The sequence below is a fragment of the Erythrolamprus reginae genome, chromosome 7, assembly GCF_031021105.1.
Source record: "Erythrolamprus reginae isolate rEryReg1 chromosome 7, rEryReg1.hap1, whole genome shotgun sequence".
Classification (NCBI taxonomy): domain Eukaryota; kingdom Metazoa; phylum Chordata; class Lepidosauria; order Squamata; family Dipsadidae; genus Erythrolamprus; species Erythrolamprus reginae.
The window spans coordinates 24,593,947-24,614,254 of NC_091956.1; the positions used below are offsets into that span (position 1 = coordinate 24,593,947).

General features: G+C 35.9%; 1 protein-coding gene across 3 annotated transcripts in view; it reads right to left on the bottom strand.

Moving 5' to 3' along the window:
- Positions 1-20,308, bottom strand: part of CLOCK (clock circadian regulator) — a 66,017-nt gene that overhangs the window by 12,431 nt on the left and 33,278 nt on the right. For 2 of the 3 annotated variants that reach the window (XM_070757207.1, XM_070757209.1), the window contains 12 exons: positions 19,101-19,192; positions 18,099-18,188; positions 14,096-14,216; positions 12,105-12,218; positions 7,311-7,429; positions 6,327-6,409; positions 6,015-6,121; positions 5,227-5,374; positions 4,820-4,895; positions 3,433-3,574; positions 2,074-2,174; positions 864-953 (listed from right to left, as the gene is read on the bottom strand). In XM_070757207.1, coding sequence (XP_070613308.1) covers positions 864-953; positions 2,074-2,174; positions 3,433-3,574; positions 4,820-4,895; positions 5,227-5,374; positions 6,015-6,121; positions 6,327-6,409; positions 7,311-7,429; positions 12,105-12,218; positions 14,096-14,216; positions 18,099-18,188; positions 19,101-19,192 — 1,283 coding nt within the window. The remainder of the gene's footprint in view (positions 1-863; positions 954-2,073; positions 2,175-3,432; positions 3,575-4,819; positions 4,896-5,226; positions 5,375-6,014; positions 6,122-6,326; positions 6,410-7,310; positions 7,430-12,104; positions 12,219-14,095; positions 14,217-18,098; positions 18,189-19,100; positions 19,193-20,308) is intronic. The other variant, XM_070757208.1, reaches the window with a different exon arrangement.

The window sequence follows — 20,308 nt, forward strand, 5'->3', positions numbered from 1 at the left end:
TAGAGAACATTGACCTTTTAGAGAAACTTTAAAAATAAACAAAGAAAAGGACCAAGGGAAAAGGATTCAGATCAACAGGAGTTACAGATAGGTTCCAAATGCAAGATATGTGACAGAACAGAAAAAACTATAGTGAGCAATGTAGCCATCTGTTATTTATAGAATGCTGATTTAACTAGGAAGATAAGCTTATGGATTTGGCATACGATTGCAAAAAAAAGAAAACTTACAGATTTGCTACTGAAATGACCCCTATAAAATAAACTGACTTTCAATCATATTTGATGGCCAACTGATTGTTTAAAAGTGGTTGAAATGCCTTTTAAATTATTTGCTCTTTGCAGTTCTTAAATTTGGCTACTGGGCACAATTGAAAAGCAAGCTGAAAAGTAGAATTACCATTTGGATTGCTTTAATATATTCACAACTACCTTTAGGCAATGAACTCCACAAAACCATGTTCCAACGGTATTATCCGTTTCATATTGCTCAGATCCCCAAATCAATTAATGAGTGACCGGTATCCTTCCAAATATTTACTAGTTCTGGTAAAAACTTTTTAAGGGGGGGGGGGGGGAAGGTACAGAAATACCCTTAGTTATGTACCGTACTTGAATTTTATATTGCCTTGGCAACTGACAGCACCTGGACTGGGGACCTGAGTAGGACAGGCAAGGTTAGTTGTTGGGAAGGAAGCCTTTCAGGATCAAAGATCACACTGGGCATTTAAAAAAATGTTATTTCTCTATAAGAATTGAATCTGATTCAGCTCTTTTAAATTCTGTGTTAAATTTTGTATTGTATTTTCGGTACCCTGCACAAAGTATCACTACTTGCTTTTAACATTCAGATTGAGTTGCTACCTGAGACATGCCTTGCTGAAGTTGTAAAGTTGCAGGCTGGGTCATCATAGTTTGTGCCAGAGGCTGACCAACGGATTGTGAATTTAAAGACTAAAATTAAAAAATATACAACACATATTATAATTATTCAGTTATAATTCTTTCACATCTGATAAAAATAAAGCAACATTTTATTTTAATGGCACTGATATCAGGAAAATATTTAAAAAACCCATCTTTTTAAAATTATTTCTACTGACATAACTGAATAAAAATAAATCCTCCTACCCTATAATAACAAGAATGAAATTGGGCCATGCAAAATCATTTAATTGAATCAGTTTGCTGCTTCTGATTTGCCTCTAGAATAAATACTCATAAAATATGTCAAATATACAGTATATCTGGCAGAGGCCAACAGAGAACAAACATTCGTCAAAGAAACCTCAAAGATTTACCCCACCGTTGCTCTCAGGGAATATATTAACTTTATATAACTATCTTTCTCTTTGCACATAATAGTTATCTGACATGAAAGAGGTGCAAATAGAAAAGCAATTCAAAAGAACATGAACATCACAACATTTACAGTGGTACCTCTACCTAAGAACGCCTCTACTTACGAACTTTTCTAGATAAGAACCAGGTGTTCAAGGTTTTTTTTTGCCTCAAGAACCATTTTCCACTTACAAACCTGAGCCTCCAAAACTGTAATTGGAAAAGGCAGGGAGAAGCCTCCACCGGGCCTCTCTAGGAATCTCCTGGGAGGAAACTGGGCTTCTGCCCTCCCTGTGGTTTCCCCAAGCACACGCATTATTTGCTTTTATATTGATTCCTGGGGGGGGGGGGGGGGGGGTGTTTCTTCTTGCAAACTTTTCTATTTAAGAACCTGGTCATGGAATGAATTAAGTTCGTAAGTAGAGGTACTACTATATAACCAAACAGTTAAACCAAAAGACACCATTCAACTCATCAAAGTGAAATGTATTAAAATCTAATTTCCATTCAAATATGTGTTACCTTCTACCAATATATTATTTGAACAGCCAGATGTACTCGATGACATTAACAAAAAGGCTATAAAAACATACATAAAGAGCACAGGGCAAAAAACGCCTAGATATCTGAAAGCTTCTAAAACTATTAAGTGTAAACTGGATGATGAACTAAGCCTTCTAGAATTCACTTTTCTTCTTAAAAATGAAAGTAACATTTCTTAATTTAGGTTTACCTGGTTACCAAGCGAAGCTCTCCTTTGTGCAGACTTTTCATGGGCAGATAAATTTTGCCTTGGAGGAGTGCTAGTATCCACTGTCATCTTTGTTGGTGTTGCTAAAGCAGTAGTCAGTGAATAGTGAAAGATAATTTTATTAACCATCAACCTAAAACATATACCAACATTGCCAAAAAAGCACTAAGAGTTACAAATTACAAATTAATCCTATGTAGCTTCTTCTACTAACCAGAGCGTACAAATCATTTGTCAGACCAATACTCGAATACAGCTCACCTGTATGGAACCCACATTGCATAACTGACATTGACACAATTGAGAGTCCAGAAATACTTCACAAGAAGAGTCCTTCACTTCTCCTCTCAAAATAAACTACCTTACTCCTCCAGACTTCAAATACTACAGTTAGACAATTTACAACTACGTCGCCTCCGAACTGATTTAACTGTTGTTCATAAGATTATACACCATAATGTCCTTCCTGTTAGTGACTACTTCACCTTCAACGACAGAAGAGCACATAAACTAAATATAAATTGCTCCAAACCTGACTGCAGAAAATGTGACTTCAGCAACAGAGTGATCAATGCCTGGAACTCACTACCTGACTCTATTGTTTCTTCCCTTAACCCCAAAATCTTCAACTTTAAATTATCTACTGTTGACCTCTCCCCTTTTCTTAGAGGTCTGTAAGGGGTGTGCATAAGCGCACTATTGTGCCTACCGTCCCTGTCCTTCTGTCCTGTTATCCTTTTTATCACTTCTTTATACTTTGTTATGTTAATACAAACTATAACTCTATACTTGTTTGACAAATACAACAAATAAATAAGTATACATGTAGACCAGGGGTCAGCAACCTTAAACACTCAAAGAGCCACTTGGACCCATTTCCCACAAAAAAGAAAACACCAAGAGCCACAAAATCTTTTTGACATTTAAAATGAAAATAACAGTGCATGTATCATTTTTACTTTTACGCTATCTATAAAAAAATATAGTGTGTTTCATTTATGTATTCAATGACCTGCTAAGAGAAAACAAATTTTTATTTCTGCATGTACCAAAAACATTTTAAACTCTGAAAAAAAAGATGCGTTGAAAAGCTCAATAAATCGAATGCCGGCAGGTGTGATGCACCTTTTGAGCAACAGGGAGCTGCAGGTTGTACACCCCTGGCTTAGACAAATGCTTAATGTTTCACTGGAAAATTATAAAGCTTTTCAAACTGAAAACAGACTCCAAATGTAATTACTTGCCCTTTGTGTTTTAAGGTTCTTAGCTTCAAACAGAACATATCATAAAGAGATTATAAATATTCAACCATAGGAAAATATTTCAACTCTCGAGACTCACATGAAGGATCCGAAACTGCAGTATGAGAAGATTTCCTGGAACTCCTAGAGGAGGCAGAAGGTGTGGGGCTGCGATCAAATCTCTCCAATGCTTCTTTGAGACTCACTGTACTTATATGATTGTCAGAACCAGAATCCTGACTCTGGGGAGGAAAATAAGGTTTTTCTAGCTCATCCAAAACAAAACAATAGGGAAAACCAGACTGTGTTTTTAAACTATGCAGATACAGAGTTTCATAAGGACAACCACAATCAAATGGCACTTGTCTACTCCCTCTATTCCAAATTATACCTGTTTTGCATGCTATGAAGTACCATATTTTGGGGACTATATGATGCACATGGCTAAAAGATGTACTGTACCTAAATTTTGAAGAGAAAAACAACAACAAAAAATTTCTGGCCTCTGTGAGCCTCATTTTTGAGGCTTTTGGGGGACTTTTTTGGCCCATTTGTGAGGCTTTTTCTGGCTCATTTTTGAGTCTTTTTTTGGCCTTTTTTTTTTGAAAAAATGAAACCCCGAAAGCTTTGAAAACCCACCCACTCCAAAAAGGCTAAAAAAATACCTTAAAAACGGGGCCGGAAAAAGACGCAAAAATGGGACGGGCAAAGGCCACACAATGGCCAGTGAGTCAGTGGATCTATAAGATTCACCCCCTTTTGAGAGACAAAAAAGTGTGTCCTATAGACTGAAAAATACAGTAATCCAAGTATCTTCCTCTCCTACCCATGGCTTACAATTTGTGTTGATTTCCACTTGCTTTCTTACAATCCAGTAAAAAAGAGTGTAAAGCAGGCATGTCCAACCCATAACCCATGGACTGCATGCACCCCAGACAGTTAGATTGTGCCCCCCCAAGCTCATAAACATTTACCACTAATATATACATTTATATATATTAACTATATATTTTTTTTTAATATGTCCCAAGACAATTCACTCAATGTGGCCAAGTAATCTTGACTCAAAAGTTGGACACACTTAAATGAAAAACTGGAAGGTTAAAGTGCATGCGCATGTATAGAAATATGAGACTGAAAATGACAATATAAATGTTTATGGAGCCGAAAGAGAGAGAGAAAGAAAGGAACAGTGAATTCTTCAGAATGAAAGCTTTCTAGAAAGGAAGGTGTAGTCATTTTAGAAATGTCCATGCCAACAAAGCAAATGTTTTGTTGTTGTTTTACCCATATGATATTTCACAAACTTTTCTGTGCTTTCAGAACCAAAAGTGCAGGAGATTCTTAAAAGAATAGTGTGCTAAACTAGAAAATATTAATAGATGTATGAGAATTGTAGAAATGGCATTTAATAGAATTCTATACATTGTTCCCCTACATTATCTGAAATTTATCAAACAGATATAAAGAAAGAGCAGAAAACGTACTTTCTCTGCTATAATCTCTGGCAGAGATTCTTCTATGCCGAGTTCACGCCTCCTTTCTGCTCGAACCTCAGCATAACTACAGATAAATAAATAAAAATATCAGGATATTATCAAAATACAAAAGCATTCGCACTATTTAAGATTTAAATTAAGTCCTCAGAGAGGGGCGGCATACAAATCCAATTAAACTAAACTATTAGACTTTTAGTTCTATAGAGTTCTATACCAAAACAACAATTATATCAGCAATTCAAAATTAATATAATCATATGTTTGCCTTGACTAACTCAGATATTTTTCACTAGCCATTTTCCTGAAGCTTAGTTCAAATAGCAAAAATAAAATAGAAGTAGAAATAAAATAGGTTTAAAACAATTAAAATAAAAAGTGATGCAGAGTTATATTACCTTACTACAGTGTGCGTACACACGATAAATTCTGGTCTAGAATTCCATTGATGATAAGTGATATAGTAATGAGTCTGCAACCAAATCCACTGTTGGCCTTTTGTGAGGAATCGGTAATAGCAGGATTTCCCTTTTCCGTACTGCATTACTACAAAATGAAACAACAAAAGGGGGCTCCACAAGATGCCAATTTTGGGATATGGTCTAAAATAGTTTGCAACAATTTGTTTAAATTTTCTTGATAGGAATCTAAATATCAAGAGGTTAAATCTACTGAAAACAAGATATTCAAATGGCAAGACAGAATCAACTCTGAACAGACTATTTTTTAAATCAACAATTATTTAATTTTGCTATAAGTAGTTCAGATGCTGCTATGAATCATAAATTTGCATACATTCATTGCATGCATATGTATTGCTTTAAATAGTTGGTTTAAATAGAGTAAGCAGAAACTGGCATTTTAACACAAGTTTTAAAATTTGTAAAAATGTGCCAATCAAAGTGAGCCAGTAGTCAATCAATCAACCAATCAATCAATAAGAAAACTACTTTAAGATATGGAAACTATGGGTGTTATTTGCAATAATTGCACCATGGGTACATTCTTTCTAAGCAAGTTGAATTTCCTTAATTACAGCGGGAAAATAGGAATATGTTTACCATTTGACATATTTAATGATGTTGCATTGGGTTCCTACCCTGGGCAAAGATTAAACTAGATTACCTCCAAGATCCCTTTCAACTCTTACATTCTATGACATTGTAGGATGATTGTTATTACTTACAATGTTCATGACATTTTGCCAAATTTTCCAGATCATCCACATGATAATAATCATAGCCTGATGTCCCCAAAACTTCAAATGGTAAATAGCCTATTATTGGTGGAGCCCTGGATAATGATACAAGGATTATTTCTTTGGTTTTCAGAAAAGAGAAAAAAATGCTATGTTTTTTTAAATGCAGGTTGGAATCGAATAAAAATATTTATCAACAACAACAGTATTCATTATTTGCTATACACAACAAAGACAAATAATGCCCACTGATGTAAATAATATGTTACCACATGGTACTATATTTCTAAGAAATGGCACCTGTGATCCAAGAAAAGGAACTTCCATTCCAAGCTATGCCTGGACGTGAACTCTTCATTAGGTTCTTCCACTGTGCTCATTTCCTAGAAAAAAAATATTTAAAAAAGAAGTGAAATTCTCAGAATTCCTCTAATCTAATCCAAAGACTCTTTTGAAATAGTTGTCCAGAAATCAAACTGATTAATTTAATGCAACTTTTTGCACCTAGATTACTATCCATTTTATAGGATGAGTATTTCCTCACTGCAGAAATTCTATGCATGGGATCAATAAAGGAACCACAGGTATCCTCATCATTTCACCTATTTCTCTTCAGAGCTGGGAATAAGCCTGTTGATGTAGTGAGTCACTGTATTATTTCCAATTCATCATTCATGTGCTATATTCTTCTTTAAAGTTATTTCTTTAGAAATAATTTCCAGCAATTACATTTTACGTGATGAATGACTAGCCACACAGATGTCAGCATTTATATAGGGAAGCTATATGTAATTTGGTTCCAATACCGAACAGTTGAGACATATATGGTTAAGATAAAACATGGGTTTAATCTACTAGACCAAGAGTGTCAAACTTGCAGGGTTACATTGTCATCATGTGATGTATCACAACTTTCCCCTCCTTTGCTAAAACAGGGGTGGGCATGGCCAGCACATGATGCATTTGGACAGTGGACTGTGAGTTTGACACTCTGCACTAGATATTACCAAAATGCAGCAAACAGAAGCTGTTGATGCTTTCATATCTCCAGTACTTCATAAAAGCCCTTAATCTGGAGCAAATAAAATTATTAGTTCGTTATTTTTAACAATTAAATATCCCCTTTAATTTAGAAACTGTTTAATATTAAAATAACTATTAAATAAGAATAAATCAGACTAAATTAAATACAAAGAACTAGCAAACCCAAGTTTTCGGAGAAGGGCAGCAAACAAATCTAATAAATAAATAAACAAGTTTTAGGACCAGATAATTTTAACAAACCTTAATAAACTGAGGTGTAGCTAACCTAACTGTAGCTACGAAGCAAATTCTGTCTTCATATGAAGGCCTATGAGGTCGTTGGATGGTCTCTTCATAACCATTATGTGCAGAGTTAGGCACTGTGCAGAAAAAAAAGAGTTTAAAATTACAATAACTTCAAAGCATCATAAATAAGCAATAATTCAAAATACAGTGGTACCTCGTGATACGAACCCCTCGCCATACGAACAATCTGAGATACAAACCCGGGGTTCGGAAATTTTTTGCCTCTTCTTCTGAACTTTTTCCGTCTTACGAACCTGCCGCCCGAACGCTGAACCTGGAAGTTCGGCAAAAGTTCGGGTTTGGGTGGCCGCCGAGAAGCCCCGCCGCCCGGCTGTCACCTTTTGAAACAGCCGGGGGGGGGGGTGTTCTCGGCGTCCTCCCGAATCCAAACGCCAAACCCAAACTTTTGCCGAACTTCCAGGTTCGGCATTCGGGAGGCCGCCGAGAAGCCCCGTTGCCCGGCTGTCGCCTTTTGAAACAGCCGGAGGGCTTCTTGGCGTTCAGGAAGTTTGGCAAAAGTTCAGAGTCGGCGTTCAGGTTCAGGAGGACGCTGTGAAGCCCCGCCGCCTGGCTGTCAGCTTTTCAAAAGAGCCGCAGAACTGTCGGGCCGATCGGGAGGCTCAAACGGAGGTGGGGAATCCCAATAGGGAATTCCATGGGCGGAGCTTTGATGTCATGAAGATGTCCTTCCTGGAGTCCACGTTTTGGCCGGCCAGAAGCCCCCCGGCTGTTTCAAAAGGCGACAGCCGGGCGGCAGGGCTTCTCGGCAGCCACCCGAACCTGAACTTTTGCCGAACTTCTGGGTTCGGCATTGGGAGAACACTGAGAAGCGCCGGGCTGTTTCAAAAGGTGACAGCCGGGCGGCGGCGGTTTTTTGCATTTTTTTTTCTTGCACGCATTAATTCATGTTACATTGTTTCCTATGGGAAACAATGTTTCGTCTTACGAACTTTTCGCCTTACGAACCTCCTCTGGGAACCAATTAAGTTCGTAAGATGAGGTATTACTGTATAACACACCATCATCTAAAAAAATAAAACAAGACTTTAGTTTTTAAATGAGAATTTAAGTTAAATTATCACTTTAAATTAAATTAAATTATCACTTTAATGCAATTAAAGTGATAATATTCCAAAACTTTTGTTTAATTAGTGAAACTAATTCATTGGAATAACCACACGATTTTAATTGACATCAAATTTTTAAGTTCCCATGCACTTCAGGCTAAAATCTAAAATATTATACAACCGGGCTATCAAACTTCTGGCCCATGGGCCAGCTGCGTCAATGTGCTAGTAATGCCCACCTCCAGCTTAGCGAAGGGGAGGAAAGTCCTGATATATCATGTGACGCCAATGTGACATGAGTTTGACACTCCTGTTTTACAACAACATCATTATTATTATTATTATTATTATTATTATTATTATTACCTACCATTTACCAGTGGCAAAGAACTAATAATAATAATAATAATAATAATAATAATAATAATAATAATATTTGTATGCTGCCCTTCTCCGAAGACTTGAGACGGCACACAACATCTCACAGTTTGCCACTGATTTACAGAAAGCAAACACATAAAAGAAAATGCTAATGAATATGGATTTTGTTCATTCACACAGAGCTTATAATTAAAAGGTTTAAATTATTATTGGCCATCCAACAGGAATGTGAATGTCAATGCTTTTTCCATTTGATGAAAATACCCTCAATTCTTCTTCCTAACTACCCACAGCTGTTTGGTCCAGGGATGCCATCATTTACTATCACTGCACACAAGGAAAACCAGTTCCTGTTTGCCATTTACTCTGCTTAAAGGTCTTTTCAGCAGTTCTCAGCACCATAGTGCTGCTAATTGCCCTTGACTGTTACTATCAGCTGCCACTTGTACTGGTTGTCTTTCTGGTGTGTGTGTGTGTAATGGGGATGGCCTATCACTTGAAACTACAATATTATATGCCTTCTCCATTTTCACACTCAGTCACTAACAGAAACAGCAGAAACCTATGGAAAGAATGACTATGTTGAAGAACATTGCCAAAATAAAAAATAAAAATAAGTATGATCCAAATGAGCTATAAATAAGATTTCTGAAGATGTTGTTAGAGGGGATCTCCCAGCATGTAAAATAGAGGGAAATAAATAAATAGCATGTTTTGTAAGCACACCACATCCAAGCACAGAGCAAAATGTAATGTATGCTGTTGTGTGAATGGGTATGATTGATTTTTTAATGCATTTGGGGTTTAATTAGTTAAATTAATTGCATTAGGAAATTTATATTGTTTTTACATGTTGTGAGCCGCCCCAAGTCTTCAGAGAGGAACTGCATATAAATCCAATCAATTAATCAATAAGATTTATAAGTACCAAATCTGCATATTTTTCTCCACTGTTTCAAACATAAGAGCATAAGAACATAAGAAGAGCCCTGCTGAATCAGGCCAAAGTTCATCGAGTCCAGCATTCTGTCACACAGTGGCCCACCAATTGTACATGGGGATCTTGAGTAGAAAGAGAAGGCAAAACCCTCCCTTTCCCTTGACCCCCAACAAATGGTACTCCAGGGAATACTGCCTGCCTCAACCAACATAGAGGCGGCACTTGGACATCCGTTTCAATAACCACCGATACACTTGGAGATAAATGAAACTATACTTATTCAAAGGGTTCTTGAAGTTTTCTGTCCTTCAGACAAAAAGATATTCCTTGTATTATAATATATTTATAATATAATTATAATATAGGCAGCCCTCAACTTATATTTGCACCTGAATGCCAAAATGTTGTTGCTAAGCAAGACAGTTGAATTTTGCTCCATTTTACATTTTTCTTGCCACAATTTTTAACTCAATCACTGCAGTTGTTAAGTTGTTAACATGGTTCTTAAGTGAATCTACTTTCCCCATTGACTTCGATTGTCTGAAGACTGCAAAAGATGATCACATGATCCCAGGGCACTGTAACTGTCATAAATATTGCCAAAACATCTAAATTGCCAATCTGAATTTTGATCACCTGACCATGGGGATGCTGCAATGATTGTAGATGTGAAAAATGGTCATAAGTCACCTTTTTCAAGTTCACTAAATGAACTGTTTTAAGTCGAGGATTACCTGCATTTGTTTTATTCTATTGCAACCATCTGAAGGGAAATGGATGTACAGGTAGATACATGTAAAGTAAGACAATGTAAACAATTTCCATTGTATGGAACTGAACCACCACACAAATTCTGAGCTATTTGGAAAAGAGTGTGATGCAAGCATCTCAGCAGTTACAGGAGGTAACAGTAAGCAGGAAGAATTAATTATGAATAGCAACTGGGCTGCTTAGGCTACAGTCTGACCACACCTACAAATAGGCAAAGTAAGTTGTCATCTCAGGTAGGTAATCTGGAGAACCTGGATTTATGTGCTTGAAAGGCAGATATCCAAGTCAGGAAGCTCAAACTGCCCAAGGAGCTGCTGATACAGTTCTATAGAGGAATTATTGAGTCTGTCATCTACACCTTATAATTGTCTGGTTTGGTTCTGCAACCCAACAAGACAGATACAAACTTCAGAGGATAATCAGAACTGCAGAGAAAATAATTACAGCCAACCAGCTTCCATTGAGGACCTGTATACTGCACGAGTCAAAAAGAGGAACCGTGAAAATATTTTACTGATCCCTCACATCCTGGATATAAATTGTTTCAACTCCTACTCTCAAAACAACGCTATAGAGCACTTCACACCAAGACAACTAGACACAAGAAAAAAAAATTCCCACACACCATCACGCTGCTAAACAAATAATTCCCTCAACACTGTCAAACTATTCACTAAGGCTGCATTACTATTACTATTAGTTTTCTCATCATTCCTGCTACCCATCTCCTCCCACTTATGACTGTATGACTCTAATTTGTTGCTTGTATCCTTACGATCTATGTTAATATTGTTTGTTTCCTGATTGCTTATTTGTACCCTATGACAATCATTAAGTGTTATACCTCAAGATTCTTGACAAGTGTATCTTTTCTTTCAAGTACGCTGAGCATATGCACTAAAGACTAATTCCTTCTGTGTCCAATCACACTTGTCCAACAAAGAATTCTATTCTATTCTATATTTGGGGGACTTCCTGCCTCAAATGAGAAACTATTGTGTCTTGATTTGGAAAGGGTCTGATGGTAGCTGCATTTGTTACTCTAACAATGTTAATCTTCAGGCATTTCTTAGTTACTTCTAATAGGAAGGTTCTTTCTTTAGAGGACTGAAAGTACTTTTGTTTCCGATTTTCAGTCTTGAGGTCCTTATGAGACACTACAATCATATTTACCACACAGTGGCATCACACTATAATTCTACTTCTACATAAAGAAATATGAAATTGCAACTTTGAATTCAGAAAAAAAGCTTTTAAATTTAAAATACAGCATTCTTCATCCCCATTATATGCTGTAATTTACAGTTCAATAAAAATTATGGTGAGTAAACTCTGGTGTCTCTAAATTAATCAACAATTCAGGAAATTCAAATTGCATTGTTGATACCAGTCTTTCATTGCCTAGTATTTCCATGCGCCGATCATTGTAACACACCTCATTTTAGTGTATTATTAATAATACTATTATTACTCCCATTATCAATTTAGTATTATGCCTATTGGTTCTTATTTGTTTTATTGTTTCATAGATTTTCAAAGATCTGAAAAATACTACTTATTAAAACATAGCATGTACTTTAATTAACTTACTGTTACTCAAGGATTTGAAGTTTCCTATGCATTTTACATATTCATATGTGGATGGTTCTTTAGGGTCTATTGTCCCTCGGAGCATATGGCAACAGAACTCCAGTTGATTTTTTGCTGAAACAATAAAACAATAAATGATGAAATATCAAGCTTAAATTAAAATCTGATATGTCCACAAAATGACAACCAATGGAAGAAGCTGCTTTTCTTATGGCATAACATTATCTCAGCCATCTAGCGGTAAGTTTATTTTTAGTATCTTTGCATAATGTCTAGATTTCTCACATTTAAAAAATAATGTCTGTGTAAGGGTATTGCGTGTCCCTCCAGATTCAAATGTTTATTTCCAGACTAATATCACTACAACTGCAGTTTTTATCTTATTTACTTAGCTCAAATTAAGACTTTTTTATCTATAGAACTATTAGCATTGAAAGATGCAATTATTTATAATAATCATTTTTCATGGGCTATATTGGGAGTGACCAGCTTTTATGAAACTCAGATAAATCACAGGTAGAAATATACAGAAACCACTCATTTCAATCCATGGTACAAAATTCAATCCATGTTACAAAAATGTAAAAATAGCTTAAGTCTCCTTTGAGTTTTCCCCACATGTTCGAATAAAGATTTTGAATATACTGTAGCTCTGGTATCCACTGATACAGAATGAGAAAAACAAAAAAATAGCTTTGGCAATGTTGTGCCGGAGATGGTTTATGATATCTTGTGAGAGCTGACTGTTCAATTTTCTAGAATTTTGAAAGCTGGCTACCAACAGAGTTGAATCCCAACATCTAGTGTGCTGAACAACTGTTTGTCAATGTGGTGATAATGAATCTGGCAGAGCCAGTTGCTAAATATTTACTAGCATAGTACATAGAGTCATAGGACTGGAAGGAACCTTAGAGTTCTCCTACTCCAACTTCCTGCTCAAGGCAGGAGACATTACACCATCCTGGTTAAATGGTTGCCTGGTCTATTTTTCAAAGCTTCCAGTGATGACATTCTCACTGTTAGACCATTTCTTCTCACTTCTAGGCTGGATTTTTCTTTAACAAGCTTCCATTCTTTACTTTTTGTCCTGCTCTCTGGTCCTTTGGGGAATAAATCAATCCACTCTTTGTGACGTTCCAGGAGCTATATGTGCTTTCCCCCCCACTAAAGATAAAGATTATGTATGCCAAATAAAAGAAATTGGAGTAGGGGCTTTCAACCTGCATCCCTTGAAGAATGTTCCAGTAGCTATGTTGCTATTGGGGAACAAAAACCTGGCATTTGCAGCAACGATCATTTATTCTGCAAAGAATACACAAACACATCAAACAAATTGAAATGTTTACATGAAGAATAATTATGCTTTTTTTTCTAAAGGAAGTAGTTATAGGAGTTGAGAACAAATTAACTGATTGATATTTTCTACAAAATATTTCAGGATTCAATCAAATTTGTTTATTAATTCAGCTCAGAAATGATTCCTATAAAAGCTCCAAAAATGCAACCCTGAAGAAAAGTATAAAGAAATAATAAAAAGATCCCTTCGCCCTCAAAAATATCCTGTAATTGGGATAGCCACCAGTTCTTGAGTTGGTCTCAAGAAACAGCTCAAGAGCCTGTTTTTAAAAAACCTGTTAGGAAAAGGATAAAATGAAATGGAGGGGGGGGGTGTTAAAAAATTGTAAGGAAATAGTACCTGACTGACAGAAATACTGAACGAAGATTCTGTAAATCAGACATCTCTAACCACCACTGCCACATTTGCAGCCCAGGTCCCCTCTGCCCCCCCATCCAGGCCACTTTAGTTGTTGTTGTTGTCATTTCTTTGGTCATACAATTCTTTTCATTTCCTTGCCATGTAAATTACTTCAGTACATTCGTACATCAACAATATAATTATTTTCATGTAATTTCTGTGTATTTATAAACATGCAGGGTTTTTTTAAGGATATTTTCTTGAAACTATAAAATAATTCAAAAATTCAACTTACATTTTAAATATTCTGGGGTCAATGAATCACTTTCCAACAGATGCGTGGATAGTATTTTATAAACCTCTGAATGTTCCCCCTCGGGGACAAAATTAAATATACTCTGATCCACAAGGTCAGACTAAAGGAGAAAAAAATAGATTGAAAACTAAAATGCAGTATTAATAAATCTCACTTTTTAATATTAAATCAAGCTGTCAAAGAGGGGAAAAAGTATATATTTTGTAGCACATGATCAGGTAGGCTACCCTGTTTTCCCCAAAATAAGACATCTCCTGATAAGCCCAATTGGGCTTTTGAATGCATGGCAATAAGGCCAAGCACTTTTTTTAGGGTTCAAAAAAATATAACATAGGGTCTTATTTTCGGGAAAACATGGTACATCAGTATTGATTTAGATGTGGCTAATAAAGGCTACTATATCGCCAATATCTGCTGTGTCTTAGATTCTAGTCCCATGAATATACTTTATATACTGCTCAAAAAAATAAAGGGAACACTTAAACAATACAATATAACTGCAAGTAAATCAAACTTCTGTGAAATCAAACTATCCACTTAGGAAGCAACACTGATCGACAATCAATTTAATTTTTTTGTCAGCACATTCAACTTTGTACAGAACAAAGTATTCAATGAGAATATTTCATTCATTCAGATCTGGAATGTGTTATTTGCGTGTTCCCTTTATTTTTTTGAGCAGTATATATTGCAGTATATTTTTTTGAGCAGTGTAGATGGAGGAATTATAGCATCCAGCTTTAAAGTAGCTATTGTGAAACCTCTGTGAAGAAGCTGTCTGTCTGTTTGGATAAGTGACTTTGGGCCATCCTCAGATCCATGAAACCTATCATGATAAAATACTTCCAAAATTGTCTTATAGTCTAGACTAGGAGTCAAGTGCGACTTTAAAAAAAACCCTGTCTATTGCTTTATTATAGAAACTTTCTTTTGTAATGTACATAAATATATAGCATAAAAAACCCTCCCTTGTCTTTTGGACTTCAAGTAGTGAAATATTGGTTCAGAGCAGTACTCATTTTCAAGTGCTCTGAAAAAGTCATGTACAATCAGTAGGGTTTTGTACTTGTTTCAGTGGCAAACCTTCATGCCACAGTACAAATATTTTCAGCTTCAGAATAAGTAGGGCAACCCCTTGAGACTGCCTTTCTGGAAAGATAAAGATTGAAGTTTGGACCTGGATCAGTAAGTGTAGAGAAGTACATATTTGTCAGCATATTTCAACTCACATGTACAAGCACACACAAAAATTTCAGCTCACACATACAGGCATCTATCTTTCCATTCTGTTATTATTATTTGTTTATCCAATCTTCCAATCTTTAGTATATAAAAAACTGAAACAAATTTTACGTCAGGTTTATTTTCTGCCAAATAACACTCCATCTCTTAATAATACAGTACTTCTTCTGAAGCTACGGGGGTGGACAGAAAAATGGAAACACTTGACTTTTTGGCATCATAATGTTTGAACATGTTCAAATCAATCAAAACTTGACATATTTTAACATTTTTTTAAAAATTCTGTTATTTGATATGTTTTTTAAACTACCTTTTTTTTAACAGAAATTTAAGGAAATTGGTTATAACCTTCTAGAAATGGCAGACCTCTCTGACTTTCAAAGAGGCCAAATTGTTGGTGCTCGAATGGCAGGCGCTAGTGTAATAGAAAGTGCCCGAATGTTTGGCGTTTCAAGAGGTAATGTCTCAAAAGTAATGACTGCTTTTGAAAGAGAAGGGAAAACATCCTCAGCCAAGCACAGGTCTGGTCGAAAGTCGAAGGTGTCTGAGAGAGACTGTCGGACTCTAAAACGAATTGTTAGACTGGATCGCAAGACCACAACTCCTAAAATCACTGCAAAGCTCAATAGACACATACAGAACCCAGTTTCCACAAAACTATTCGAAGGGAGCTTCACAAATCTGAATTCCATGGAAGAGCTGCAATTAGAAAACCTCTGCTCTCAAAGACAAATGTTTCAAAGCGTTTAGAGTGGTGTAGAAACCACCAAAAATGGTCCCTCAAGCAGTGGCAAAATGTGATTTTCTCTGACGAATCATCGTTTACCCTTTTTCCGACCTCTAGCCGTGTTTACGTTTGGAGACAGCCAAAAGAATCATTTCATCCAGACTGCCTTCTCCCAACCGTCAAACATGGCAGAGGTTCAGCAATGTTCTGGGGTACTATTTCTTGGAAATCCGCAGGGCCAATGATTTTAGAGATTTAAGTAAGAAGTCGATTTCTACCACCATCATCTCTAAAAGAACTGGAGGATGCTTTAACTGAAGAATGGGCTAAAATTGGAAACAATTCACAATTTGTATGAATCAATACCTCGGAGAATTGAGGCTGTATTTGCCGCAAAAGGTGGACCAACATCATATTAAAGATAGATATTTTGATGATTTTTCAAGGTGTTTCCATTTTTCTGTCCCCCTCCTGTAATTTGTGTTATTGCATGAGGTGCTATTCAATGAAAAACGTTTTCAAAACCAGAAACTATCTTAAGATAATTACATTGGTTCTCAACATAAATATTTATTTGTGAGCATTTAAAGCATTAAAGACAATACATGCTTATATACACTGCTCAAAAAAATAAAGGTAACACTTAAACAACACAATATCAATTCAACTTCCGTGAAATCAAACGGTCCACTTAAGAAGCAACACTGATTGACAGTCAATTTCACATGCTGTTGTGCACATTCAATGAGAATATTTCATTCATTCAGATCTAGGATATGTTATTTGAGTGTTCCCTTTATTTTTTTGAGCAGTATATATTGCATCTTATCTATGACCAAAAAGAAAGCATAGTGCAAGTTTTAAAATAGCCAGCTTAACTAGTATACTGGGATGGTATGTTAAAGATCTTCAACTGTGTATCTTCCTTTCTCAACCAGAAATATTACTAGTAGTCTGTACGGGGAGGATACTTGTACTAGAGATTATTATATGCCATTATATCCCACTTCCTTCTTCAATAATTTATTAATATTCTGTTAGTAATTGAAAAAAATGTATATTACTTTCTCTACTCAGAGGCTGGCTCAGGAACATGAAGAACTTGCTAGATTTAGGCAGACATTCTTGCATCTTACTTGGAGCATGTGTTTGCATAAAATGCAATAATTATAGGCTTAAAAGTTTTGTTGTCCTTTTCCTATTTATTTACATGTCTTATTTGCCAGCTGAGATGTAATGGATTCTAGGTAACTTAATAGATGTACAGTTTAAAAAAAAAATCAAGATTATAATTACTTAAAATAATAAAATATGTAATCAAAACGGCCAAATAAATACTAAAAGTGTCAAGCTGAAACTGTTTAATGTGGAATCACTGGTTATAATTCATCCATAACACCTTCTTGAAAAGCTATGCTTTAAGGAAGATCATGAGATTTGGGTCCTTCAAACAAAGATGAGTACTGCAGTGAATGACCATGTCTAGCCTCTTATCTTTAACAAGTACTGTCTAGTCTGTTAAGGGATACCAAGTCTGTAGAGGTTATATATCTAGCTATATTATGGTGACCTCAAAATACTAATACTGCAACGGCCACAGTTGTTTAATATACTGTAACGCTGGACAAACTGGTGAATGGAACAGGCCTTAGGTCTGACAGAATTGGGAGATATATCACTTTCCCAAGTGATATATATCCCAGCACTGGCCTTAAAGATATATAGTACAAAACAGAGCAGACTTTCCTAAGCCCTGATGCCCTCCTGGTTCAATGAATTTCAGCTCACATAATTCACAGGAAGCATGGCCTAAGAGGAAATCCAACACATCTAGAGGGCACCAGGGTTGTGGAAAGCTGAGATTAACACAGTAGAAGTTCCACTGACAAAAACAACAGAATCTTTAAAAAGATGAGAATGCTGTTTAAATTCCAGATTCTTAAATGGCAGATGGTAAAATTGCCCATCAAATGACTTTAGAAGTTTGGTATCGCTCTGAAAGTGTGTACTTACTGGCAAATGTTCAAGTAAGGGGGTTACACTTTCTGATACATATATTATACTTCCATCTGTCATGATTGCTAGAAAAAAACCATCAAGAGCCTGAAATTAAACAAAAGAAACAGTTAGAGATAAACTGGTCTCTAACTGTTAATTTAGTTAACATTCAGAAAAAGGAAATAACTTAATGGAACGTAAAGGTAAACCCGCTTTTCACAATGAATAGTATATACTTGGCAATGCTGAACATTATCTAAATAGAAGATCCTGCGTTAGGTTGGGAAAATGTACAGTGTATTATCGTGGAAATTATTTTTATCTTATTTTTCAATCTAAAAGACTCTCAACAGCAGTTTATTTTAGATACAAATTAATAAGGCTGAAATTCAAATAACTTAAAATATCAACAAAAAGATTATTTCAAAACACCAGAAGGAACAAAAACAGTCAAAATTGGTAATAGGGAACTGAAGTAATAAATGACAATGTCATGAATTCCCAGGAAAAAAATAGCCTTTGCTGTTTTTTGGAACTAAGTCCTAATTGAATTCCAGAGTGTAGACACCACTGGAAAAAACAAAAGAAAAAAAAAAGAAAGGCTAATTCTGCTTGCCTTCTCAGACAATGGTGAAACAGCAAAGTAAAAGTCTCCCAAAGTTTTCAAAAGCCAGGCGTGTTATGGAAAATGGACAGCATTTTCTATAAACTAGATTCAATTTTCTGGGCTTTGAAAAGTGATAAGACACATTAAAACAGGAGTTCAACATTAGTCCAAGAGCCAATTTAATATTACAATATACAAATACTATATTCCAAATAGTACACAACCCCCCTCCCTGAATAGCATTCTACATAAGTGACATTTCTTCAGAGCATATTTTAACATACTATTAATAAAAATGCACTTTAAGGATAATGTAAAGCTAAAAAGTTATATTCAATTGCACCAATAAAAAATAAAGAAGTAACTACAATAAGAGACTAATCACATATTTTACAATGAAAACAAATTACCTCTAACATTAACTGGGTGAATTCTTCATTACTAAGGAATGTAGGTTTCCAGTCCTGTCGAATCTCGCTGGCATCTGACTGGGCAGTGATTTCTACAAAAGAAGATAAATTTTCTGTCCATAAAGACAAACTACTCTACCTATCCACCTTTGTATGCTGCTAACAATCCAGTTATTCTAGATGGGAAGAAGGCAGAAAGCTATACGTAAAGAATAAAAATGTAAGCACTGAGTCAGTCAAACTGATGAAAAACAAAAGGTTCCTTTCTCATTATTGCAAGATACAAACTGAGCAAGATTGCTCAGTTTGTATTTTATCTCAAAGTGTCTGGCCAGGATCCTACGAGACTCCTGTAAGACTATTATTTTCCAACAGCAAATGTCCATTCTCCACGCGAATGAAGTCAGTTGCTAATCCTCGGGCAACACCATTTTGCCTTCCGGAGGCTTCAGGGAAGCTTCCATGAGTGCGAAAAACAGCCCAATGGGCAAACTGGAAGTCTGTTTTTCTGAACTTCCGGTTTGCCTGCTTCAGGGTGGCCTGTGTGGATGTGTGGGAATGGGTGTGTGTGTGCACATGTGTAGCGTATGGGGAGGTACGCATGTGTAGGAGGAAGGAATAGGTGCTAGCACACACACACACACTTTTGGCACACGAACAAAAAAAGGTTCGTCATCACTGCTATAAATCAATACAACTCACAAACCTATGATGAACTTAAAATCTAATGTAAAAAATTTGCATGAGAAAAAAATATCACAGTGAATGGGGACAAATTACATTCTAAGAAGCTCAAGCATGAAAGAGACAAGGGAAAGCTTATATCTGATAGATTAATCAAACCTAAACCTATCAATCCAAATACTGTAGTGAGCAAAATAATCAGTCAAAACCAAGGAAAGGTGGACTTTAAAAAGAGGACAGGGAAATTCCATTTGGCCTTTGGTATAACTTCTTTCTTGAGGGGAGGAGTAGAGCAGCTTTTGCCCAGTTGGCATTCAGTCAAGTAAGCAAGACTCTAATTCTGAGGGAGCTGAAAATTGGAGATACAGGAAATATTTAGCAATTTAAGAACTAGTAGAAGTAAATCAGAATCTACTTTTTGTTTATTATAAACCATTCTTGGCCTTCAATTTTATACACTGGTTCTTTGTATATTTATTCTGGGCTAAAAATAAATCAGTTCTTTTGCTTAATTCCTTTCTATA